General features: G+C 41.3%; 3 protein-coding genes and 1 long non-coding RNA gene across 4 annotated transcripts; 2 read left to right on the top strand and 2 right to left on the bottom strand.

Moving 5' to 3' along the window:
* Window positions 1-278: 278 nt before the first annotated feature.
* Window positions 279-17934, bottom strand: zmp:0000001088 (trypsin). The gene is made up of 6 exons (XM_062542009.1): window positions 17930-17934; window positions 16832-16962; window positions 3945-4104; window positions 3076-3217; window positions 1005-1271; window positions 279-806 (listed from the first exon to the last, which is right to left on the bottom strand). Exons 1-6 carry the CDS (start codon window positions 17932-17934, stop codon window positions 636-638), a joined length of 876 nt encoding a protein of 291 aa, XP_062397993.1. The 3' UTR covers window positions 279-635.
* On the bottom strand, window positions 14603-16437 carry LOC134087581 (uncharacterized). The gene is made up of 3 exons (XR_009939836.1): window positions 16288-16437; window positions 14956-15086; window positions 14603-14847 (listed from the first exon to the last, which is right to left on the bottom strand). It is a non-coding gene; the product is annotated as an uncharacterized LOC134087581 (long non-coding RNA).
* A 439-nt stretch (window positions 17935-18373) lies between the features above and the next one.
* On the top strand, window positions 18374-22155 carry pink1 (PTEN induced kinase 1). Its single transcript, XM_062541168.1, has 8 exons — window positions 18374-18859; window positions 18990-19256; window positions 19366-19466; window positions 19563-19745; window positions 20172-20335; window positions 20432-20559; window positions 20718-20948; window positions 21447-22155. The coding sequence occupies exons 1-8, from the start codon at window positions 18506-18508 to the stop codon at window positions 21720-21722; spliced, it is 1704 nt and encodes a 567-aa protein (XP_062397152.1). The 5' UTR covers window positions 18374-18505; the 3' UTR covers window positions 21723-22155.
* A 1921-nt stretch (window positions 22156-24076) lies between these two features.
* agmat (agmatine ureohydrolase (agmatinase)) lies at window positions 24077-27108 on the top strand. Its single transcript, XM_062541167.1, has 7 exons — window positions 24077-24549; window positions 24724-24926; window positions 25196-25244; window positions 25497-25692; window positions 26108-26287; window positions 26587-26671; window positions 26765-27108. Exons 1-7 carry the CDS (start codon window positions 24218-24220, stop codon window positions 26836-26838), a joined length of 1119 nt encoding a protein of 372 aa, XP_062397151.1. The 5' UTR covers window positions 24077-24217; the 3' UTR covers window positions 26839-27108.
* Window positions 27109-27197: the final 89 nt, after the last annotated feature.

Below are 27197 nucleotides of genomic sequence, written 5' to 3'. Positions count from 1 at the left end.
ATACTAATTCTGATTGAGTTGGAGGAAATAAAGCATACAGCTGCATAGTTCAGTTGGCTAAACACCTTTGATCACTTAATAATGAGCTTGTTGGCAGCTACTCTCAAGATGGTGTAATCCATAGCTTTCTCACTGCAAAGTTAATGACGATTATATGTTTTCCATAGGTTTATTTTGAAAGAAGTCTTAAGACATTTTTTTTATTATTATTATTAAATAAAACAAACACTCCGTCCACTGTATTGTTCTATACCACAAATTTGGTTTTATACCTGGAATGTATTCACAAAACTTTCAGACAGCTTGAAGGTCATCAATGCCCAGTCCAAAACACTAATACTTTAAAGTCACTAGAATCTCTCTTGGCATCATCATGGTCATCGTTTGTGGTACAGTAAGTGTTTGGATGGATTCCAATACTCCATCTACTCTTGTTATGTCGAACAGATGGAGGTTGTCAAGTATGAATATGGCACCTTGTTAAAAAGAGAGAGATGCACTCCCTCCAGAATGTCAGTAAGATTACAAAAAAAGTTGGGGACACAACCTACAAGCCATTAGGAATAAGTGTTGTGCTGGTTTACAGTAGTTGTAGTTCAGTATTTTGACCGTGGCTGAAACAGTCGCGCCTTGGTCTAATACGTGCGACACCTGCTGTAGTAGCTGAAAATGATGCGGTCTATCCACCTGCGGTATCTTGACACGGCGGTGTAGACCCCTGGATACCTGGGATCAGCACAGCCCTCTCCCCAGGACACGATGCCATAGACACGGCCCTCGCACACAAGCGGGCCACCTGAGTCACCCTGGAAACAACAAATCAGGAGCCTGGGTTACTATAGAAACTAAACCCTATACGCATGTACTAGTACGTGCACAAGCATACCCACACATCAATACTCTCTCTCACACACACACTCACACTCACACACGGACTGTAGTTGACCCCTATTGATGTCAGCTGTCTAATGTACAGTGGTGGTCCAATTGACCTTTGACCTCACCTTGCAGGCATCCTTGCCCCCGGTGCTGTATCCTGCGCAGATCATGTTCTCTGTGATGCTGCCGTTGAAGGAGTCGCTGCTGTTGCACCGGGCGGTGGGGACGACGGGCAGCTTGACCGTGCGGAGGACAGAGGGTATCTGCCCGCCAGCGGGGCTGGTGCGGCCCCATCCGGACACCCGGCACACCCGACCCTCAGCCACGAGGGCATCTTGACGGGGCAGGGGGGCGATGGACACGTAGTTGTTCGGAACCACGGGAGCCCGTAGCTGCGGAGACAGGAGTGGGGGGGGGGGGGGGGATGAACAACATGGAGCTGAGCACAGTGAAAATGGTGTGGTGCTGAATGTTGACTTTCCAGTGATAATTCACCTCAGAAACAAAAAGACCGTTTTCACAGTTGTATCACTGAACATACTGTAAGTAATTGTTTTTGTTTGACTGTTTAATGCTCAGGCCATATATATTTGAGTGTTCCACAGTATAACTGTCTCAGATGACTTCAGCATAGCCAGAATGTATTTGATTCCATCCCAAGAGGAAAAGAGCCATGAGAATTTTTTCAATAGTTTCTTACTAATGGCCTCCTTACACCAAACGATTTTGACAAGGTTTGGGAAAGAGTCTTGAAAGATTGTAGTCTTTTAACTACTGCCCCCCCATTCAAGCTTTACTCAAAAGACTTCAATCTTTCAAAAATCTTTCCCAAATCTCAAATTTGTTTGGTGTAAGGATGCCATTGGGTCCTTTATCTTTGAAAAAGTGTGGTCTTTTCATCTGAAAAATGTTTACTCAAATAATGAGCGGGAAATGTCTACAGGCCCTTCAGCTTAAAAGAACCATAATGTCTCAGGAGCATTCAGAGACTGAGCAGCATCTCTTGAGGTTGATTAAAACACATATTTGTAAATAAACATGCTAGCCTGCCTGCTGCCTTTATCCCATAAGCAGAACTTTTAGGCTGAGACACAAAAAAGAACTCCCAAGTGTTTTGTGTCAGCCAACTCCACTCGCTAAGTGGCACCAGTTCTGAGCATACAGGAACAGCTAATGAGTGTAATCAGTGGATTCAGTAAACAAGTTGAACAAACTAAAGAAGACCATTTATTTTTCACAAGCTACCTGAAAATAACTCAGACTAGGTCTGCACTGAATACCGTATTCAGTATGTGCTTTTTATATACTGTAATGGGACCTGATGACCCTCCCAAAGTAACACTAAAACAAGAGGCTTACATTAAAGCAACACTAACAAGTTTTTTGTACCTTAAAATTAATGTCCTCAAAATCATTCCAGTGGTTCATCAACTCGTAAAAGGGTGCAGGGCACTTCTGCATTCGCTTCACGGCCCTCTATCGGCTATAACCGCACTATGTAAGTTTACCAGATCGGGTAGCGGTTCTGTAGTACGATGGAATGACACATAAGAAACCACAAATTTGACTTGCTTCAATGTCGCACTACATCATACTTTCATAAGATCATAAAACATACTCGTTATTTGCTGGATAAACAAATAGCGACAGAGGAAAAGTGCTTTAGTGTTGCTTTAAGATTTTTGGAGGAAAAGATCAGGCCGTCTGCCGAGAGACCTGCCGCAATAATAGACAGTATTGGACCATTAAAGCACACAATGATCCAGAACATAACAGAGCAAAACATAGCATGGTTAAGACATGAGTCCAGACCTCAGTCCATCAAAAAAATGAGCACAAGGCCAAAGTGATGCCAAATACTTGTTCCTGCCTCAAAACTCGGATTGCTGCTAAAAAGGTGCAGTCTAGAATTATTGTGGACACATGGAGAGATTTGGTAGGTATTATAAGAACCATTTTGAGAGCTGTGAATGCAAATAAAAAATGTTGCCATTGATTATTTTAAAAAGGTATGAATAATTTTGGACATGCCATTTTTCATAAAAATGTTAAAAGAAGATGAAAACTTTGTTTGAAACTTTTGGCAATGTGACAGTGTCATCTCCAATCTGAACTAACATATTGGTCAAGAGAAAATAAACATTAAATCAATAGGCTATGAATAATTTTGTTCCTATACAGTTAATCCTCTCTTACTTTAATGAGCATGATGTCAGCATTGTGTGTAGTTTTGTTGTAATCTGGATGAGGTATAAGGAGATACGGCCTGTAGAACTGTTCAGTGCCCTCATACATGCTGAGTGAGTAGTCTCCAGCTATAATCATCATGTGCTCAACCCTGGAAAAGAGGAAGGGAGAGATGAGAGACATTTGTGCACAGGTTAATTACCAGAAATTTATGATGAGTAACATCCGTGATGACGCTGTTCTGAGAAGATTACATAATATGTTTTTCTCACAATGTGGATTTCGCAGCAATCACATTGCTCTCTTTGTTCACTTCTCCTAAGACATGTTTGATTATGGTAAGAACATCAATTGGCCCCAAGGCCTTTTTGATCCTGTTGTCAGACGTTATCCCATGAATCCAGCAGGCACAATGGCACTCTTTGTGAGATTAACAGGAATTAAGCCATATCAGTTCCGTGCACTTGCCTCAGCCCTGATTATCTGATACCTCAAACTGAAGGACACACTCTCTCACACATGGCCACTCATGCCAAGACTTGACCACAAGGCTGCCCTACTTCACCTGCCCCCTTGGCTCCTTCCTTGTTCCTGGAGACAACTGAACATTTGTGAGGCATTCTCACAGAACAACTGTGCATGTTTTTGAAACGTTGTTAAATTTTAATGACTTATGCAAGTGTAATGCAATGTTGCATTATTTGGAGCTTTCTTTTGTTGGTTTTTTTTTCTCTTTTTTTGCCTTTCCTAACTTCACTGCCTTTAACAAGGCCTTTCATGCATTTCGTTGTGTAATTTAAGATGTAGCGTAGAAAAAAGCCCCCCTGCCTAAGGACACATATAGAGGGAGAGGGAAGGAGGTCAACACGTCACCTTACCCCACGTCACAATGAGCGGCTGTTAGAACCCAGTACTTGTTGATTAAAGTGCCCCCACAGAAGTGCTGTCCTGAGGTGCTTTGGATGGATACCATGTACTTGATGGAGTGTGGTGGTGGGGCATAGCCTCCTATGATTCGACCCTGAATCCACTCTTGGCCTGCAGCATCAACAGAGAACAGAAAAGGGAATTGCAATTAGAATATCTTTGGGCAACACTATAAGATTAAAGAATGAACGCTAATGTCATTGTTGTGGACCGGTCAGAGTAATCCATAACTTAGAACTTCACCCAAAATACATAAATATAGCATTACAAATCATGTCAGCATTATAATAGATTGTCATTTTTAGCTGAACCTGCATTGTGCTCTGATCATTGTTTACAGTTTAGAGGTGAACCTCCATTATGCTGTGAAAGCTAATGCTATGAGGGTAACTTAATGCGGATGAAAATTATCTCTGTGTAATCTTGTACGGTATAATTGTCCTATTAATGTTCTGACTTGTGTGTAGTGACACACTGGCATTAAACTAGAAGCAGGTTCCATGTCCTTATTTTCACTGTAGGAAATCCACTGTACACTTTCCTTTTCCTTCTTACAGCAGTTTCAGGTATTCACAGCCCATCAATCTGTTGTGACTGTACCGTATTGTCTGCCAGATACTGCCTTCTATAGAATTCCCTGCTATCTTTCACTCCATCGGTGAAGATGTCTGGCAAAGATGTCCTCTGAGATTTCCAGCTCAATGACAATGTCAATCTTGGCTCTTCAACAATAAAACTCTAATGCTATCATCTTGTTCAAAGTATACCTGTTAAAGGAACAGGGAAGTCCTGACTGGGAAAAAGGACCCTTTGTGATACCCGCTTATACCCACAAGGATACTGATGCTCTTGTGACATTCACGTCAAGACAAGTTATTTCATGCCATGGTTGAGGGTAATTCTATACAATGATATGCTGTACATTAGTTAAAACATTATGCAACAGTGCGTCACATTGCTATGTGAGGATCAGCTTCATGGTGGAAAATCGACCTGACCGGTATGACTTAGCTTCCCACAAAATGTGAGAATGTCCTTGACTGAAACCTCAGAACATCAGGTTCAGCTTTCACCCACTCTCCTTAAATTAGGTGTTAAAGGCAATCTGATTTGGCTTCTTATTAAAACAGCTGTTATTCAAGGAGAGGCTTCGGACTATTCTGCCTATTGTGTATCTCCTGTTTCTTTTAATTAACTTGATGTTAAACATGTTAACATAATGTTAACATAACAATGGTTTTAACAGTAATAATAAACATTACAATGTCATGCCCTCCAATCTCAATGTTAGCATAGCATTAAATAACTTGTACTTGTAACTTGTAATCATTGATAGGTAATTTAATGCTTAATATTTTCCCCATCAATTTCACACTAAGTCCCAGATATGTGTAAATGTGGTATCTCAAAAGAATAACCATATGATAGTTTTACTCATACATCACAATGGTTTCTAATAAACATTACAATGTCTGCTCTCCAATCAAAACAACATAACACAAGTTATCCCTTGAGTATACACATCAAAGAGTCACACTCAGACAACTGTGCTATAGGACACTGTGGAGTAGTAACTCTGAGTGAGTTTTCCCACATCATACACTCTATGTGGAAGCCAAAATGTAATATCATTACAACAAGTTCTCTCTGCTTAGTTTTCTCCGAACCTATGTTTTTCAGTTTCCAAAAGGATGCTATGAATACATCATGCCCTGTTCAGATCCCAATTCACATGTGGACACACTCAAAACATCATAAACAACAGGAGACAGCTCTGTACAAATAAAAGTAGATTTCACTTACATTTTACAGCAAGCAGTTCCAGCAACAGACATTGTAACAGAGAAATAAGGATCATTGCGAGACGTGGATGGGATGTGGACCTACAGGGATCAGGCTATACTGAAAGGCAATACTGCACTGCTGCTACCTTGATTCCTTCTGATGGGAAGCGAACGCACCTGAACTCTCAGGTTTCTAAGTTCCGATTTCCGTTGCCATGGTGACCACACTGTCCCAACGGGAGAACAATATATAATTGAAGCTGAGGATGAGACCTGGGCGTTTAACCCCACCTGTGACCTTATGATCTTATACCCATCAGAGTAATCGCTCAGATATCTCCCCCATATTATACAATTGATTCAGTATCTTAAGAGAAAAGCATGTATCAAATGAAAACAATTCACAGATTAAAATGGCAAATATATTTCTTTACAAGGGTCACAATTGATACATGCCAACATCACAAGCGATTGTCAAAGTTGAGATGGGCCGTATAACTGTACTTAGTTTATGGTTAGGAGGTCAAATTCAGCACTAAACTCTTCAAATGAATGTGTTGAAAACAGCACATCTCTGTGTCCAGATAGGATGTTGTCCATATGTTGTTTCCAACACATTGCTTTTGTTATTTGTTACACAATATGTGTTGAAAATAACACAACTAGTGTTGTTTTTAACACACATCTTTGTCCAGATACGGACAACACAGTTTGTGTTGTTTCCAACACATTCGTTTTAAGATTGTATTTTCCTCATCAATTCCTCATTGGTGGAATGACTTGCCTATGTTTTGTGTTCCTGCAATAGCTTTGGGTCTTTCAAGGCATCTGAAGACTGTTGCACACTGTTAAGGCCCATTCACACCAAGAACGATAACGATAACTATAAACAAATATCGCTCTCATTAATATGAATGACAACGTTCACACATAAACTATAACGATAAAGACATGAAGAACGATATTGTTGTTGATCACTTTCAGAGCGATTTTGACAACGATAAAAAGCTAACAGATAATCAGAACCCATAATATTCTAGCCATCACATTCATTAACACGAGGAGAGACTTTTCTTATCGTTGGCCAGTGAGGACGCTTTTATCGTCATGGTTATAGTTATCGTTATCGTTCAAAGCACAACCATACTAGACAAACTGAAAAGTCTGATAAGCACGTATTGGGATCAAACCGGCTAATTTGCTATCTTGCCTGTTTTTGAACAAATGCGGGATATTGTACTTTGGCTTAATTAATTAATGAAAAAATCATAAATCTTTGATGACGTCATCAAAAAAAAAAAAAATATATGATTGGATGAGGAAAATAATGACTAGGCTAAATGACACAGCCAGACATGAAACTGATTTGTGGTCATTTAATAAATTGAGCTTCTGTGTTTGTTCATATACCCTTCATATATTATAGATACAGTATAATGCTATACCTTAAGAGATCATAAAACATTTTAATAAACGTCATACTAACACTTCCTCTCTCAGATTCTTTTGTTTCCCCCCTCGCACTCCTTTCTCTTGCTCTGTCATTAAAGGTGACATAGAATGGAAACCATTTTTGTCTTGGTTTTGATGAATTGGGAGATGTTGTGCATACCAAAGAGCTACCATGAACATAAGGCATGGTTGTGCCCTCCTTCATATGAATATATTGAACTTAGAAATAGCCACTAAAAAATGGGCGAATTAGAGCAAGGCCTTCTTGTGATGTCAAATATCACAAAGCCACTGAAGTTCAATTGGGGCTGCCAAAGAGGGCGCCATCTTGTCAAAAGAACCATTTCAATACCCAGCCTAAATATAAGGTTTTAATTGGGCTTGTAAAATTGCAATTGGGTTATTTTTTATAAATCAAAGTTGAATACATATATTTTAACATCAGAGAACACAGTACAATACTCGATTCATCCATCCTATGTCCTCTTTAACACCTGTCTCAGAGTCCTTATTGTTCCCTCACAGTTTCGTGTGCACGGATGCGCTGTTATCCTTTGCCTCGCCCCTTATCTGCAAACATAAACACACACACATACAGATACAGCTGTCTCTTCCTGTTTGTTGTCATCTCAGGAGCACAGTAAATGAGAGCACTCTCCCCCCTCGCTGGCTCTTCCTCCCACCCAACATATGTGCACGCTCACACCCTTAATGACTCAGAATCACATAGAGAAACAAACAGCAACTGATGGAAAACAAATCTCATCTTCCAGAAAACTCTGGCTCTGGACCTATAACTGGACTTATATATATAATATATATATAATCATTATTACATATAATAATTATTAATATATATATATAATAATAATTATTATTATTATCATGTTATTATTACATTATGGATTATTGGTATTTATTTTTACACCTTAAGTTTGTGTTTGCAAAGGTATCAGGGCGGCGGGTAAGACTCCCTGGTGGCCAGAGGAGATGAGCTCAGGTGGGACGCTCCTGCCACCCGGCTGTGAAAGTTGTGACACTTTGATAAAGACAAAAATATCAAAAATAGCATAAAGGGGGAATCCTGTCAGAATCTACACATCACATCATGTGCAAGAGCATTCAAGACTAAACATATTCTAAAAACCAAAACAATGGTCACCAGAATCTCCTGAGCTATCTCATCATCCGTGTGGTGTCATACTGACACCTGGAGTCGGAAAGTCACCTGAGGCGGCATGCAGTGAGTATGCTGCCGTATGGAAATCTATCAGGATCAAATGAGGTGATAAATATTTTGGAATAGTGCAGTAAGACTAGTCTGCATTAAGACTTTGGAATAGTGCATTAAGATAATGCCATCTGTAATCTGTCAATGAATGAATATGTGTGGGAGGAAATACAGACAAGCTCAATTTCGGGTTGTGTCATTATTTTTGTTATTTTGTTATTTTTGTTTGTGCAGAACATGTATTAGGTGCCAGCTGAGAGAGTGAATGAATAGTAAACAAATTAGAGTCCTCTTCTGACAAGGCTGCTCTGTGCATCCCTCCCCTCCTCTCAGCCTCCAGACCTCTGAGAGCCACCTCTCCACCTCCACCTCTCCCCTTTCCACCTCTCCACCTCCACCCTCCACCTCCACCTCTCCCCTTTCCACCTCTCCACCCTCCACCTCTCCCCTTTCCACCTCTCCACCTCCACCTCTCCACCCTCCACCTCTCCACTTCTCCCCTCTCCCGTCTCCATCCTCTACCTCTCCCCCTCTCCCCTCTCCCCACCCTCCTCCTCTCCACCCCCTCCATCTCCCCACCTCTCCACCCTCCTCCTCTCCACCACCCCTCTCCCCCTGGCCCTGCCCTGAGGTGCTTTGCTCCGTCCCAGGATCCCCCGTCTCTCAGACAGGGCCCTATCATACTATCAACAGCAGACATATAGGCTACTGTTTCCCTCGCCGCAGTTCTGCGCAGGGAGGCAAAACCTCCACGTGTTCCAGGTTGTTAACCCTCTAAGCAGCCTGACCTCTGAGTCTGATTCAGTGGGTCAAACTTTTCTCACATGGCATACGTTTCTCACGCGGAAAGAATTTTCACTCGGGGGTTACTTCGTTCCCATAACCCTGAATTTAAAAAGATTTGAAACATAGGATTTGAAATGAATTCATTTCTAACTTTGATGCAATTATGTGTGGAAACAAACAACCTTTCAGAAGCAGAGAGCTTGATAGTTTGATCCCTAAAATTTACATATATCCCATATCAGATAATATTCAGAACCAGATAATGCCTTGATTTCTTTTTCTTTTCTTTTTTTCAACAGACCATCCCCACCTCTCCTGTGTCCTGAATTTTGACAGCTTTTGTGAAAGTCAAAATATTACACTCTTTCAACAGCAGACAGGCTTGTCAGTCACCGAACCCACACTGAAGTCTAGAATTAGGCCATTTTGTTAAAGAGGACTAAAGGATTGCTGCCTGGTCTGAGATCAAATGGGAGTGGTATTTTGGTTGTTTCTTTTCCCAAGTACTCTTGTTGACTACTGATGATGAAGTGACTGAGACATTCCATTGTTGTTAGACAAGAAAGCAAGACGCCCCTCTGTGATGTCAAAGCTGAAAGTGTTTGAGGTCTATAATGACAAATCTCTAAGCAAATAACTTTACACAGTTTGGTTGTTAGTAATCCAGCAGGGGTCTTAGAGGACTTCAGTAAATATTTGCAGTCCTGAGAAATAAATAAATAGATCTTTAATCAAGTCTTTGTCAAACAATGGTAACTATAATACTTAACTCTTTACTTGTAAATGTGCCTTAAAGAGAGAGAAAGACACAGAGATGACAAATAGCTAGTCTAGTACAAACTAACACAGATATCCTCGGGTGACACATCATCAACATAGAAGCAGTATGTTTTCAAAGTCGTTTCAGCACCACATGATACTTCAGTTCAGACCCCAACAAATACATTGCTCCTTATGGAGCACTTTTCACACCCATATTTCCATCAAAACAATGCATTCCCGCCCTGATATTGTGATGGTCTCAAGTTTGATGGTATTCTGTTTCCGTCAGCCACAGTCAACAATACACCCAAAGGGAGCATCAAAAAGAGCCCTTAGAATTGGCAATATAATCCTGCAGGACACGTACCTTTGTCAAGTACTAGGTCAATCTCTGTTGCATTGTGGGATTGATTATGAGACGTCTTATTGGCTAGTCCCAGATGGAAAGTGGGACATGGTTTCATTATAAAAGTCAACAACTGGGTGTGTGGGCAACCATGAAAATCTGAGGTGTGTGAAAGCAACAACCATCTTCAAGTGAGTATTATTGACACGAGCATTTCTGAGGAGAAAAACAACCTCGGTCATCTTCCACATTCTGTTTCCAGGCAGAAGGGAAGAGCCAGAGGAGAGGGATTGCTTATTTAGATAGTGTTTCATAGATCTAAACAATAAAGTTATTTGTGTTCTCTGGTGCTTCCTTGGGTTTGGTCATCTGAAGTGGCCCCAGGGCCTTCTGCTGATTCTGTGGACCTGTTCTGTGAGCACTGAGGGGCTAGTGAAAGGGACACCCTCTCTAGGAATTCTTAAATTATATTGGGAACACACATACACATCTAATGTTTTGAAGATGTTTTCCTGTCAATTTTAACAATGCATCTTGTACACACATATTTCTGTTACAGGACTGGCTAACATGGGACGCCTTCAAGCAACAATTCTGCTCTTGTTGGTCTTAACTATCAGAGGTATGGAGACACTTTTCTTTCTACACTGTTCAGTCTGCTATGTACTGTACTGTATCTCCTGTACCTGCCAAAGTCTCATGCTATAAAGATGGTTTGGAATACTGAAGCCCCAATCTGCAACTCAGCACTTGTCTACCTTGCTCTTCTTCAGCTGTGACCAGCTCTTGATATTTTACTGTATCTCAGCACTGGCACACCTGCTGTTTCTCATGAAAGATTTTCTCAGGCAGTTGAGTTGAATCAAGATACTCAGTGACTGTATACTGGTAATCAGTGACTATATAGAAGAAGAGACAGAAAATGATGGTGGAAATGACTCTTGTAATCTGAGTGACCACTGGAAGATGAGGAGATTGGAGCGTGGCTTCTGGATCATGCATTAGGGTTTCTGCAAACTGTATTGTTTACAAAAAGGTCAAGCAAAATGTTTCAGCTCTCTTTTTTGTTCTTCATGACAAAAAGTTCCTCGGCACAAAAGAGTGTGAACCTGACACCTGTGCCAGCTAGTTTGTAGGATACGATTTCCCCCATGGGGACATGTTTTCTGGGACGCAGCCACATGCCTTTATTAAACTCTCGCTACAAGGAAATTGTGGTAATGGCAATGACACGGCCATATGTTTAGCTATCACCTAACTGATTAAGCAAAGCTGTGACACTGCATGCTGATGAACAGACATTTTTTTCTCATTCTCTCACTCTCTTGATGGCTGTGACGTACAGACACGCTTGAACAAAGGATTATTGGAGGTCAAGAGGTTGAGCCGTACTCAATCAAATACCAGGCCTCCATCCAGTTCAACCGCAACCACTACTGTGGAGGAACCCTGATTGCAGCCCAGTGGGTGGTGTCTGCTGCCCACTGCTGGAGACCGTAAGCACTGCACCAATGTTCTACATGATTTTTTGGTATATTGCGTGATTCACTTAGTCATGAACAATTCAGTTAGCGCTAATGGAATGCAAATTCAATAAATTATAAATTAATAATTAATAATAATTCAATTAAAAATTATAAATGCTAAATTATTTATGAATGAACACACTGCTTTAAAGGGATATTCCGCCATTTTTGGAAATACGCTCATTTTCCACCTCCCCTCGAGCAAAACAATCGATATTTACCTTGTTCCCGTTCATCCAGCCATTCTGTGAGTCTGGCGATACAACTTTTAGCTTCAGCCTAGCATAGATCATTGAATCGGATTAGACCACTAGCTTCTCGCCTGCTAGCTTCATGTTTAAAAGAGATTTCTGGTAATTTTCTCCTCTCAAGTTAGAAAGTGCAATAAGACCAACTGAAAATGAAACCTGGCGTTTTTCTAGGCTGATTTGACATGGAACTACACTCTCATCTGGCGTAATAATCAAGGCAACTTGCACACTACTGGCACTACTACTGCTTGTTGTCTATGGGGACTATTTTCAGATGCTGCGTACGATATCACTACGCCTAAGGTACATTTGCAAGTTGCCTCGATTCTTACGCCAGATGAGAGTGTAGTTCCATGTCAAATCAGCCTAGAAAAACGCCAGGTTTCATTTTCAGTTGGTCTTATTGCACTTTCTAACTTGAGAGGAGACACGTTTTAAATGGGAAAATTACCAGAAATCTTAGTCACTTTTAAACATGAAGCTAGCAGGCGAGAAGCTAATGGTCTAATCCGATTCAATGATCTATGCTAGGCTGAAGCTAAAAGTTGTATCGCCAGACTCACAGAATGGCTGGATGAGCGAGAACAAGGTAAATATCGATTGTTTTGCTCGAGGGGAGGTGGAAAATGAGCGTATTTCCAAAAATGGCGGAATATCCCTTTAAGGGACTAATCCAAAAAGCACACAAAGTTTTGAGTACTCAAACTGCTTTTTATCTCCTCAGAAGTTCACTCATTCAGGTGGTTTTAAGTGAGCACAGCCTTGCCAATGTGGAGGGTTTTGAGCAAGTCTTCGATGTCGAGAAAATCTTTGTGCACTACAACTACAACTACAGGACATTCAACAATGACATCATGCTCATCAAAGTAATGGACGACTATCAAAGCACCACTATTTCAGATTCAGAGTTCACAGTCATGTCATGATCACAGCTCGATTAAGACCAGTGTGCACAACAGAGGGCAGTGATATGTTACAGTGGCATGACTCTCTTGTGTTTCTTTCTGTCCAGCTGAGTAGACCTGCCCAGCTCAATGCCAACGTGCAGCCGGCCCATGTGCCTACCCACAGTGACCCAGAGTTGAAGGGAGGCTCCACCTGCACTGTGAGCGGCTGGGGGGTCACGCGTATCTACAGCTACTACCTGTCTCCAGTGCTGCGCGCAGTGGACGTCAGCATCATCCCCAAATGCTACTACTACTACTACTGGAGGATCACGGACAACATGATCTGCGCCGGCTCACCCTTTGGTGGGAAGGACTCCTGCCAGGTGAGTAATTCACTAACAAAAAGCCACGCCAGCATTTAAGATTGCAGATGATTGACTCATATGATCTGACTCTGAATCATCTGTTTTCCTGAGATGGAAATTCAAAAAGTGGATGAACGTGAATGTGACATTTAATCAGAGCTCCTCAAATCTGTGTAAAGGTTTCTGCCAGATGAGAAAAAAAGAATATTATCAGACTAGACCATTTTCAATGTTAACAAATAAAACTGTTAAATCTGTTTTTTTTTCTGTTTGTCTCACAGGGTGACTCAGGAGGGCCCCTCATCTGTGATGGGAGATTTGAAGGCATTGTGTCCTGGGGTATCAGCTGTGCCAACCCTTACTTCCCCGGGGTTTACACAAGAGTGAGGAATTATGCCAGGTGGATCGACTGGGTTATGAACAATAATAAATAAATGTAAAAAATCTCATCTACAAATACTTCTAAAATAAGTATTTTCTTAATCCGATGTGCTGATCTTTGTCAAATACGGTGATAAGAGAGGAGACCGACGTTAGGCTATATAAGTCCAAATCAACAGAGTACGCTCTCAAATTTGAGGCCACCTGCATGCATGCATGTGCGAGAGAAGCGGGCAGTAACTCATTGCCTCATTAACTCTGTCCCAGCTGACAAGACAGGAACAACAGGGCTTTACTTAAGCTTTCAGAAAAATCACATGCGCTAACCCGAGTAGTCTGGGCAGGAGCCCATGGAGAAGAGATTCAAACACTCTTTTTCTTTCTCTCTGAGCAGCACTGCAACTGTTAACACCATTTGGATTGATTTAACTTGGCAGCACAAATAAAAAATATTCATTCAAGTGATAACTCCATAATCCACAAAGTCAAGAGTGTACAGCGACCATATGACTTTTCAGAAAGCGGTAAATCCTGTTTTGTTGCATTGTTTTGTTCAGTGTGCAAGCCACAGATTGTGGTGATAAGCTGTAACGTTTTTAAAGGATTTTTGCTATTCTATTTATTGTATTATATACAAGCAAGACACCCAGAGAACCCAATGAACAGGAAACTAGTCCCTCTGCTTCTGTTTCTCTCTTTGCATTGTTTTCGCTTTCTTCTTGTGTAAGTAGTGAAAGTGTATTTATAGTCAAATGGATGATAGAGATGATGCAACGATCTGAAAATCTGTGTTCTACAAAATGTCAAATAAAATAGTTTTAAAGAGTCTCTACCTGTGTTTTAAGTCTGTTTTTCACATTGGTTTAATATTGCAAAACTATGTGCTATGCGTGAGTATTTCTCACATGCATCCCTGCCCAATTACTCATTTGCAACTAGGTCCGCCCTCTATTCAAATGTTGATGTTGGGGCTGACCCATGAACCCTCAGCCCGGGCAGACAGAGGGTTGTCTCTTTCACACAAGTTTGTGATGCATAGTTGTATTCTACCACAGGACGTCACAGAGTGTTGATATGGAAAACCTGAATGGTAAAGAGAAGGTCAATGGGACAAAGTCAGTGGTTGATGTAGATGATAACATCATTGGGGAGCTTATTTCCAAATCACAGGAAGCTAAAGAATTTGCTTACTGTCCATACAGCAAGTTCAGAGTGGGAGCAGCAGTTTTAACTCCAAGTGGAAAGATCTTTACAGGTGAGATGGTGAATATTTGGCTTACTTCTACTACTACTACTTTGGCTACAGGGCCCTTGTGAAAACACTGTAAAGGAAAAAGAAACAGTAGTTAGACTTTTATGAAATACAAAAAGTACCACATTTCTATGAAATACCAAAACTTTTCTAGGCTCCATGCTAAAGACTACTGTACATTTAGCGGGAAATTATTACAGCTGTGTCATTAGTGACATATTCTGTTTGTGAATTGATTACATTTTTGCAATCTACAGATCTAGTGTGAGAATTGACATTCACTCAAAACAGATCATTTGAATATTTTTATCTAACGGAATGTATAGTTCTGTGATTTCAAATGAAAATTGTCTTGTTCATCATGGTTATGTGTATTGACGTAAGAGGGTGTGGGGAAGTCACATATACATGAGATCACATCATGAGCCACAGAACAGTCACAGCACTCAGTGTTGCTTCTTATATGTTCTAATCTATTAATGAACAAATAATTACCAAATAAATACAATTTCCTTCACATTCTCTCTCTGGAGACAAACTTGTTTTGGGAACCGGGACCCAGGTTCATTTATGCCAGTTTTAGTGTATAGTTTATGACTGTTTGACTGATTGTTTAGAATGCTGTCAGTACTGATGGCAATATAAGGCCTAATTAATGCAAATGGTCCAAAGATATACAACTAGTGATGAACAGAGGGCCCATTGTGTGTCTGTATACAAAGACGTTTCTGTCATTCTGACATTTCTACCTTTCTGACCTCAACACACATCTCACAAAATGAAAAAGTTCCTTATCACTCTCATATTTTGCATGGATACAAGAGTCCATTGTTTTATGACACCGGGATGAGCTAAATGATGATTCACATGTACCTTATTGACCTGAATTAAAGAGCAACTATGCAGGACTGGCGATTTCATCTTAAGTTTCGGTTTCGTTCTTCATTTCGCTCGTTTTATGCTTGCATATTTCTCTGCAGAGCTTCCCCGACAGCTTTAGCGTGTATATTTATACATATATAGGCTATATATAAATATATAAATGGCAAGCGTGGTTCTTCTTGTTCTTTATGCGTCTCAGCCTTCCAGATGTAAACAGGGAACGATCGTCTCCTGAACAAGTTGCAAGGTTGCAATAGCGGATAGGGACACTGGGGGCGGGAGGAAATATTACTGTTTTCGATAAAACTGGTCAGTCAAGCAAAACAACGATTTCTAAGCGATTTTATGACTATGAAAAAGTTGCATAGGGTCTCTTTAATGTAACTTACTAATATGGAAATTCTGATTTTCATCCAGGCTGCAACGTGGAGAATGCATGTTACACCCTAGGCATTTGTGCCGAAAAGACTGCCATCTCAAAGGCTGTCTCAGAGGGCTATAGAGATTTCAGGGCCATTGCAATTGCCAGGTGATGCAAGTCCGGAAATTGACACAGTTACAAATTCAATATGTCACTTAATATTTCACAATGTGGCAATGCATGACAGACGGAGTGGAACTCCAAAAAGTTATTTCTGGAATTGCTGAAATAAGTGACTCTTTGTCTTTACAGTGATCTCAATGAACAAGTAATTTCACCATGCGGAGGGTGCAGGCAGTTCATGAGAGAGGTCAGTCCGGTTCTAATGTGTCTTCAAAGCCATTGGTTTGTTTCAACACATGCAACTCTCTGACTAACTCCATGACGTGTACACAATGAGTGCCACAACTTTAAACAAACATTTCTGTACAAGTGACTCATTGTTAATATTTTGAGTGACACTACTTCACTTCATTTATATTCTATTAAACGGTTGTGCTTAATTAACTTACTTACTATTAAGGTATAGAGGAAAACCAACTCAGCTGCTTCACTTCTGTGTTTCAGTTTGGTGCACACTGGGACGTCTACTTGACAAAGCCTGATGGATCCTACTGTCAAATGAGTGTTGAAGAGCTCCTTCCTGTGTCATTTGGGCCTTCTGACCTGAAAGGGGAAAAAATGTGAAGTCTCTTGAAATTATTCAGATTTGCATATTTATGAACTATTTTGACTTTGGCTATATGGTCTCCAGAGCAAGGACATGGACCAAATAAAGCAACTGTCTACTATGTAAAAAACATATAAATATGATAATGTGATATGGCAGGTCTGTTAAGCTGTCACTGATCTTAATTAAGCATCGAATTCTGATTGTTACAAATTCATGTGTGACCCAGCCATGAGCATAATCATGAAAGAAATTTTGAAGCCATTGGAGATCCAGATTTTGTTGTAGGCTACTTAATTTTGTTGATAATTGACAAATTAATTGGCTGGAAACTCAGACAAGCAGAGAGCACATTTGAATTTGCTCTGGCAGATCTGACTGGGGACTCCCCCATTCAAGCCAATTTATGAATCTCCAAAAACCCAGGAACCAACTGTTTATTCGGTATGAGAAAGCTTTATTAGATGACAGAGGAGGAGAGGTACAGCTCTTGTACATAACACAGTCACTGAATGCACTGTTGGTGTCAGTATCAAATGATACAGACATATATTTTATTTGAAATTCAGTAAAGACCGCATCAAATATTTACAACAAAATATGTGCTTATTGTACTTCAAAAGGATTTGGCAAGAGTTTTACTCCAATTCCACTGGTTATGCCCTTTGGAAATCAAGAGTGAACTGTATCCAGACCAATTCTCTTTCAAGATTTAATGTGGTCTAAAACCTTTATCCTACGCCCATCCAATGAAAATGTTTTGTTAAATGCTCAGTAACCCAAACTCGGAAAATCAGGCAGTTTAGTCCAAATCATATCAAAGCAATCTAAAATAAATCCAGAATTATTTGTGGATATTGTCATATGTCATATTAAGTTAACCCTGAAATGAAACTTATTGCAGAATGTGTGGCAATGGCCTTCAACTCAACCAGCTTACGACATCTCCACAGAAATATGATGTGACCTGTGATGCTTTGAGTCATATTTGAATCCACTTGTTTGATTATTAGCCTACTATTTCTTTTATATCCTTTTTTAAGTTTTGTTATAGAATGGGCCTCTCTCTCTCTCTCTCCCTCTCATTTTTTCCAATTAGATGAGTGTAGCATTTTATTAATTGTTCTAATATCATCAACGGTTCATTGGCTGGAAACCAAACCTGTTAGGCTTTATTGTTCATTTGTGCGTTGGAAAGGATTTTGTTTTCTAAATTTGGCTAATACAATTCTCTGTAGCCTAAATTCAATAGAGACGTCAACGCTAAAATGTTTGCAACTCTATGATCACCTATCCAAATCAGTGACTTTTATTTTGACAGAGCTGGGACTTTTATTTTGACAGAGCTGGGTTTGACGTATGACGTTACTGTGCCAGATAGGCCTACATTTTACGTAAACAGTGCCCTTGCCTGGATTGAGAAGCAGGACAGGGAATGCTATGTAGGGCATAACCCGATTAACAACGACACATTTTTCTAATAACTATATATTATTTCACTATCTAGTGGTGAAACATGTCGGTTAAACATGCTGTTAGTCGGGGCCTGGAACTGGGGCGTTCGGTCTTCCAGCTAGGGCTTCTGAAACCAGCTGCCCGACTTGCAGCGAAGTTCCGAGGTGAGCGCTTGCGGGTCGGCCAACCGTCCCGCACCGTTCAGCCTCAGACTTTTTTGCCTGCTCGATACCGATATTATCGTATGTCATTGAGTGGTTTAGCAGCGCAGTTGCAGTCTGGTGGTTTCAGAAGGTTAGTTGGAGGCTCCCCCAGAAATAGGGTTGTGTTTTTAGCTTTCGGTGTCGGTCTTGGATTGATCGAACAGCAGTTGGAGGATGACAGGAAGAGTGTCGCAGCATGTCAACAAATACAGGTGGGTTGGCCTTGTTGACAGAAAAACTTATATAAGAAAGACGCACAAGGAAAGCGCTGTATGTGGTGTCCAATTGTATAATGTACAGACAACATTCCTCTTTACTGATTTAAGTTATCATCTTATTCAGGCTTTGTTCAAGAAGAAGAAGTTTGAGACGCCACTGAAGTCTTTTGTGTCTGGGTATAAACTAGAGGATTATGTTCTCGGAAAGCAAATTGGTAAAGGGTGTAATGCTGCTGTTTATGAGGCGGCAGCACCATTCGCAGTCCCCAGAGAAAGTGAGAAATGCTCCTTGGTGGAGTTGAAGTCTAACTCCAATGAACAGTCTGCATCTCCTAAGTTTTCCTATCCAACAATATACCCTCTTGCCGTGAAAATGATGTGGAACATGGGGGTAGGCCTCATTTTTTAATCCATACTTTGAGGCACTTTTGCCAAAGTATCCAATACTTCCACTTCTCTTTCATTTGTCATAATTTTAAATATTTGTCTTTCCCTTGCAGGCTGGGTCCTCTAGTGAGGCTATCCTGAACTCCATGTCTCAGGAGCTGGTCCCTGCAACCCCTCAAGCTCTCAAGCAGGAGGGCGAGCTCAGTCTCAGTGGGTCAGTGTTATCATGTACATTCTACTAAATATCTACAAGGCCTCCTGGCTTTGATGTGTTTAGTTGTTGATCATCTTTATTTGATTTTACATGCAGGCACTTTGGGTTGGTGCCAAAGACTGTCCCTGCACACCCCAATGTGATCAGAGTGCACAGGGCGTTCACAGCAGACGTGCCGCTACTGCCTGGGGCTGTGGAGGAGTACCCAGATGTGCTTCCCACCAGGCTCAACCCCATGGGCATGGGGAACAACCGCACTCTGTTCCTGGTCATGAAAAAGTAAGCACTCTCTCCTGTGACACATCATGATGCTGTTAACCTCTCACAAGCAGCTGTGGTAGTCAGGCTGTCAACTGCACAGTAAGGCCAGCTGTCAAATAGTGATCATGACCGTGACAAGGCGCAAGCGATTATGAATTGGCTTGCTGCATTTCTCCTGTCTCACCTTGTTAAGATCAAGCTGTTCTGTTTGGTGAGACTGCAGCTAAATCAGCACACAGCTCTTGGCTCCTTAATACCGCCAGTCACAAATGTTCCAGTTGAACCATAACAATTTTTAAAAAATTTATTTTGTCTTCATGACCAGTCTACAGTATTACATGATAAGTATCACTTTCAACTTCAGTCATGTAATCTAAAATGTCGTCCATTCAGCCTGTGTAATTAAACTTCTACTTCATGGTGGTATCCCCTGACCTTCTCTAGTTACCCATGCACTCTACGTCAGTACCTAGAAGTTTGTTCGCCAGGCAGAAAGGATGGCACCCTCATGGCCTTGCAGCTGCTGGAAGGAGTTGATCACCTGTGTAGACAGGGCATTGCCCACAGAGATCTGAAATCAGACAACATTCTCTTGGAGTTTGATTCAGGTCAGCGCAATCATTTCAACTCAAAACATTCCATTCCGAGGCGTTTTTGGGGGGATATGACGTGAAGTGTTTACTTTTATCATGTTTATATTGCAGGTGGTTGCCCTCGTCTTGTGATCACAGACTTTGGCTGCTGCTTGGCAGATAAGAACTGTGGTCTTCAGCTGCCTTATAACAGCCGCTGGGTGAGCAGAGGAGGGAACGCATGCTTGATGGCACCAGAGGTAAGAAATCTTGTCAATTGATATTAGCTGAACACAGACATGTTAACCATGTTGTTTAGTTCCTTGTTGTCTCCCAGCAAATGTGTTCAGGACAGTGTTGCATAATGTACTTGAACTGGAAGTACATGCTTGTGTTAAGTGATCAATTTTCATTTTAGGTGGCCACGGCAACTCCTGGACCCGGTGTTGTCATCGACTACAGCAAAGCAGATGCATGGGCAGTTGGTTCCATTTGCTATGAAATTTTCGGCGAGCAGAATCCATTCTATTGTCCACATGGCCTGGAGGGGCGCAGCTATCAAGAGGCACAGCTTCCTACACTACCTACGAACACACCAGCAGACCTGCAGTTGGTGGTTCGCCTGCTGCTGCGCAGAAATCCCAAAAAGGCAAGTGACCCACACAGCTAAAGCCTACCTTACACTGATAGACTTTGACAAGATTTGGGAAAGATTCTTTAAGATTGTAGTCTTTTAATTAATGCCCCTCATTCAAGCTTTACTCAAAAGACTACAATCTTTCAAGAATCTTTCCCAAATCTTGTCAAAGTCTGTCAGTGTAAGGTAGGCTTAACTCAGCTAACAGTGAAGGCAGATGTCCCACACAGCTAACAGTGAAGACAGGTGACCCACACAGCTAACAGTGACGGAAGGTTTTACACAGTACATAATATACATGTGCTTCTGAAGTTTCAAGTACAACATTACTCATCAAGGCCTCATCAAACACAGACTATAATTGCATGTAATCTGATTACTGGTGCTCTATTCTTCCAGAGAATTTTGCTAAGATGGTTCCTCATAGATAGATGAGCATTCTACATTTCCACCTCTCCTGAAAATGTCAAGGAAGCTAATATTTGCATCTTTTTTTCTTTGTGTGTTTAGCGTCCGAGTGCCCGAGTGGCAGCCAACATGCTTCACCTCAGCCTGTGGGGCAGACGCGCCCTGGCGACCTTGGACAGAGCCAGCCTAAGTAAACTAGCTGACTGGTTGCTGTGCCAGTCTGCCTTTGTGCTGTTAAAAGGCCGCGGCCCAAGCGGGAGCTCAGTGGAGGCCGACCTGCAGAGGTGCTTCCTCTCCAACATCGACCTGGAAGATCTGCGCACGGCCGTCGGCTTCCTCGTGTATGGACAGGAGCTCCGCTCTGCCGTCACTCTGTGATTTGGACCCGTTTGAGCTGAAGAGTTACCCTCCTTGTAGTAGATATAAGCACAAGTAGAAAATGTTATTTATTTTCTGCCTGTTTTTGTTCAGGTTGCACTTTATACACCTTGCACTTTCCTCCCTGTGCCAAACTAGGTTTGTGCATGCTCCCTTGTCAGCACCTCAAATCTAAAACTTTAAAGAACATTAAATGCTGTGATGCTGCAGTGTTGTATTATTTTGAGGGTAGTGCATTTTAAATTTCAACTCAGTTGATTTAAACTTTATTAATGATTTGATAGATACTTTATTGATCCCCAAGGGGAAATGTGTGTAACAGTACCAGACACCTCCTCTACACTGACAATATTTCCTGACAACTCTTTCGATGTTAATGGACAAAAATGCTCATGAAAAAAACAACAAAATAAAAACATTTTTGTTTTCTGTTGCTGATATTGGTGATGTCAATGTGTACCACCTGAAAGACACCTGCAAGAGAATTCGAGAAGCTTTCCAGAAAATCTTGGCCACTGGTTGCATTCCTCTGGCCATGAATGAGAGAGTCAGCATATACACTAGATAAGGAATACAGTACACATGTCAGGAGGAAACCCCTTACTAAAAGGATGTGATTCCACTTTTACAGCTGTTCCTTGATTCAAGCTTTGTACCCAGGGCATGGAAGGGAACTACCATCATACCTGTTCCCAAACGACCCAATACCAAAGCGATGAATGACTTCAGACCTTCTCACAGACCTGTGTGATCACCTGCAACAGCGGTGGACTGAAGCTATTTAAGTATGCGGATGACATGGCCTTGGTGACCAACCTCACTGATGACGGCTCCCTGTCCACTTACAACCAGTTTGTCAACACAATGACACTTGTTCAAGAGACACCTACTGAAGCTTAAAATCACCAAGACCAAGCAACTGTGTTGTCATAGGGGCCAACTGCTTGATACTCCTCATCCACTATCCACACCATTGAGACTGGAAGGGCAAGTAATGGAACAGGTTGAAAGTTTCAAGTACCTTGGCACTTTCATTGACCACTGCCTACCTTCACCCTGCATGTTGTTACAATTTACAAAAAGACTTTGAAGTGAGACAGGACATTCTATCCAAAGTATATCAGTCACTGATAGAGTCTGCCATCACTTTCAACATCACATCTTGGTACAGCCTCCTACCAAACAATAGTAAAGCTGGCTAGGATAGCCAGGCAATCTGATTATAGGCATTCCACAAAATTAGCCATCTGATCTTTATATACAAGCAGTGGAAAGGAAATCCAACTTGATCATCCAAGACGCATCCCACCCCCACCTTCAAAGTTTTTAGAAATTAAAGCCCCCCTATGCAATTTTGACAATTTCTTCACGTTATGCCTGCAGGTTTCTCTGCAGAGCTCTCCTCATACAGCTTTAGAGTATATATTTTAAGACAGACCTCAATCGGTAAGTCTAATTTTCGCTGGCTCTGCCATGATGAATGTCTGAGAAACTCCACTGCTACCTTGTTCTAGCCTGTGTGTAGTACAGTTTGGTGCATCGTGAGACGAGACCACAATACTTTCTGTCTCTGAGGCCGGCGGCCCACCGGGCCAAAAATGCAAGGCTGTTTTTTCTGCTCACAGGCACTAGGGAGAAGCGAGATGGCCACCATTCACCCCCAGAAAAAGCCTTATAAACATTCCAATGACTCCAAAGCTGTTAAGTTAAGGTAAATTGAGCTGAAAAAAAAAGTGTAGTTCCCCTTTTACATCAGGAAGAAGGTTCAGGACAAGAAAGTCATTCTACAACAAATCCTTCATTCCCAATGCAATACATACAAAACTCATGCGGACACCACACACACTCTAAAGGAAAATCTTCTTTGATGGCAACAGTTTAAATTAAGCTTTTTGAACGTTTTAATCTTTGAATAGTAGCCTACATTGTTAGCTCCAAATATAAAGTTGAGCTGCATTCTGTGTATAATATGCAACTTTAGCTTATATTATTATTATTATTATTATTATATTTCTGCCTTCATTATATTTTTTGTTTTTTTTGTTTTCATTATTTGCATTTATAAATAATTTATTTGTATTATATTTATATCATATAATTAACTAAGTTAATATGGGTTACTATGTTGGATTTCAAAATTAGTATGATTCCAGGTCCTTGGATATATTCACATAGCCTGACGACGTCATACTCAATTCTAAAAAGAATGGAGGCGGGGCTAAACTTCGGTCTGGCATCCAGGCACATGCTTCAAAACTCAAATACAAGCACAGTATGGAATACAATTCCCATGATCACTGTGGACACAGAAACGCCCATCTTGTGAAATGTTTTATTACGATACTCGTAAATCATTCAACTTTGCAATATTGTGCAGTGCAGAGAGAGATTTGTCACGGGATGCCCTATTTATTTGTGGAATAACGATTGTTGCTGTACATTTAAATAATTCAGAGTTATCAAAGGTTAGTCGAAGCAACTCTTGCAGACCAAGTATGCTTTCTGTATTGAGACATAATAAATTATGGCTAAACTTTTTAGATACTCGGTTTTGCAGCAAATCAGAAGGCTGTGTCTCTCGTGGATTAGCAGCACTAACAACGACACATTCGGGTCACAGAAATGACATAAGGAAAGTACAAATTACCTTGTTGAGAGGAATGTCGGGGAAAAGCTACAACGTTCCACCAAGCGCAGAATTCGTAGCAAGAGTTTCGGGAATCGCCACGATGGGTAAATTGCCGTACCGAGAGACTGCAGAAGGTTTAGACGCAGCGTTTATCGGAGTTCCCATCGACACTGGCACCTCAAACCGACCCGGAGCAAGGTGCAAAGTACCATAGACCTATGCAGTTGGCCTACTATGTTGATTGTAACTTTGCATTTTATGAGAAATGATTGCATGCAAAATAGACTTGTGTTAAAGCGTGTGTTGACAGTAGCTGAAAACCTTAGCCTATCTACCATTAATGTCCCCTCCTTCACTTCACTTCCCTTTCAGATTTGGTCCACGTCAGATCAGAGCAGAGTCTGCATTGCTCAGGGCATACAACAGCGGCACGAGGGCAGCGCCTTATGAATCCCTAGTGGTTGCTGATATTGGTGATGTCAATGTCAATGTGTACGACCTGAAAGACACCTGCAAAAGAATTCGAGAAGCTTTCCACAAAATCTTGGCCACTGGTTGCATTCCTCTGACCATGGGTGAGAGAAATTGTAGATAAAGAATAAATGTAAGGAAACTCCTGAAAGTACATAGAGCAATGTGATTCTTTGTTACTCTGCTAAGTAGGCCTGCATAATTCTGATTTAATTATTGAACCCTGTCTTGTATAAAAAGCACAAAGGTCACTGCTATGTTCAGGACACTCTCACTCTCACCTTGAATGGCTTTTGGCCTCCCAACAATAGTTAACTTTCCTGACCTCTATTAAGTGTTACTCGAAAGTAATTAAGTAAAATCTCCCTTATAGGAGGAGATCACACCATAGCATATCCGATTCTCCAAGCAGTAGCTGCCAAGTAAGTATGACCCAATATGATGCCGATATAGTTTATGGCTTACACTTTGTAGCACCAGCCTGAGTAGCAGATTCCCTGTACAGACACCTTCATGTAGGCTACTATATCCCCACTAACAGAAAAAAAGGACCCAAGTGAGTGTCACATTGGTCTCTCATATAAACTATAGGTTATGCATATGACTATGTTAAGTGTATTGTGCTATCTTCTTGATCTTTCTCCCCTAACAACTGCTCAACACCTGAAACCCAGACACGGGCCAGTTGGCCTGATCCATGTGGACGCCCACGCTGACACAAGTGATGTCGTCTTGGGTGAGAAGATTGGTCACGGGACGCCCTTTCGACGCTGTGTGGAAGAGGGGCTTCTCGACTGCAAGAGGGTGGTCCAGATAGGTCTGCGTGGAACAGGCTACTCCCCAGACGCCTATGAGTGGAGTCGTGCTCAGGTTAGGTGACACTTCTTCAGCGAACACACACACACCCTGGCTGGAACTGATTCAGACGGACGTGTCGCTACATTATCACAATTGCCTGAGAGTGTTCACGTTGTACCATGCATTCAGAATCCACCATTGGGGCGCTGTGACGCAGCAGGCTACAGCGCCCGTACCATGTACGGGTCCGAGTGCCCATGGGGACCCAGGTTCGATTCCGGCCTGCGGTCATGTCCCAATCCCACCCCATCTCTCTCTCCCACTTGTTTCCTGTCTACCTCTTCACTGTCCTATATAATAAAGGCAAAAAGGCCAAAAAATATACTTAATAAATAAATAAATAAATAAATAAATAAATAAATAAATAATAATAATAATAAAAAAGAATCCACCATTTATCTGTTGCCCGTGTGATTGTGATGAGTAGGGCTTCCGCGTGGTTCAAGTGGAGGAGTGCTGGCACAAGTCACTAGTGCCCCTCATGGCAGAGGTCCGCGCTCAGATCGGCAGTGGGCCGGTGTACCTCAGCTTTGACATCGACGCTCTGGACCCGGCCTATGCTCCAGGCACAGGGACACCAGAGATCGCCGGCCTCACACCTATCCAGGTGACCGGCTACAATCCTCTCATGTGTCCATATTAAATTAAAGTTGTACTGTATATGTGTGTAAAACACAGGAAGGACTAGGAAGAATTACAGGCCTGCACACTGTTTAAGATGCTCCCGTAAAACATTTTTTTATTATGAGCAACGTTTCAACCCTAAGAGGGTCTTTGTCAAGCTTATACCAAAAGTGTAAAAAACCTGTGAAAACTTTTTTGGATGTGCGTACCCTTTCCCTCAACACTAAAACACAGATAACCCCAGATATAATAGATTTATCTCTCTCTTTTTTTTGCATGTAGGGTCTTGAAATCATCCGTGGTTGCCGTGGGTTGAACCTCGTTGGCTGTGATTTGGTGGAGGTTTCTCCACCATACGACACCACAGGTACTAAGGAGCCAAAGGGTTTTTGCTCATTGCACTCATTATGTAAGCACTGAGATAATAATGCCTATGGTTCTGGTCTTTTTTCCTTCATAGGTAACACTGCATTGACAGGTGCCAACCTCCTCTTTGAAATGATGTGTGTCCTTCCCAATACAAAGTATTATTGATTTTCTCGACAGCTGCTTCTAATGAAAATGTGATCTTTTACTGTTTTATGTGTTACCATATAATTGAATACGTTTTCACATAAAACAAATGTCTTTCTTGGGAGGTTGGAGTATTTGGGGGTACAAGATGTAAGGTGAAAATCTTATTCATTCATCTACTTGGGCGTTTTGTATGTTATTGAGATTAATTTCACTGATGGAATCAGTTGAGATAAAATAGTTGAGAGGAAATATGTTGTTAGATAATTATATTTGACACCTGACAATGATTTCTACATTCATGTACAAAATAAAAATACATTAAAAAAAATCTGACAACATGATGTTAAAGATTTTGTTAAAAACGTGATATTGACATA

This window comes from Sardina pilchardus, chromosome 7 (assembly GCF_963854185.1).
Source record: "Sardina pilchardus chromosome 7, fSarPil1.1, whole genome shotgun sequence".
In the NCBI taxonomy this organism is placed as follows: domain Eukaryota; kingdom Metazoa; phylum Chordata; class Actinopteri; order Clupeiformes; family Clupeidae; genus Sardina; species Sardina pilchardus.
The sequence above is the reverse complement of the archived record's forward strand: the minus strand, read 5'-3'. Positions and strand labels throughout refer to the sequence as shown.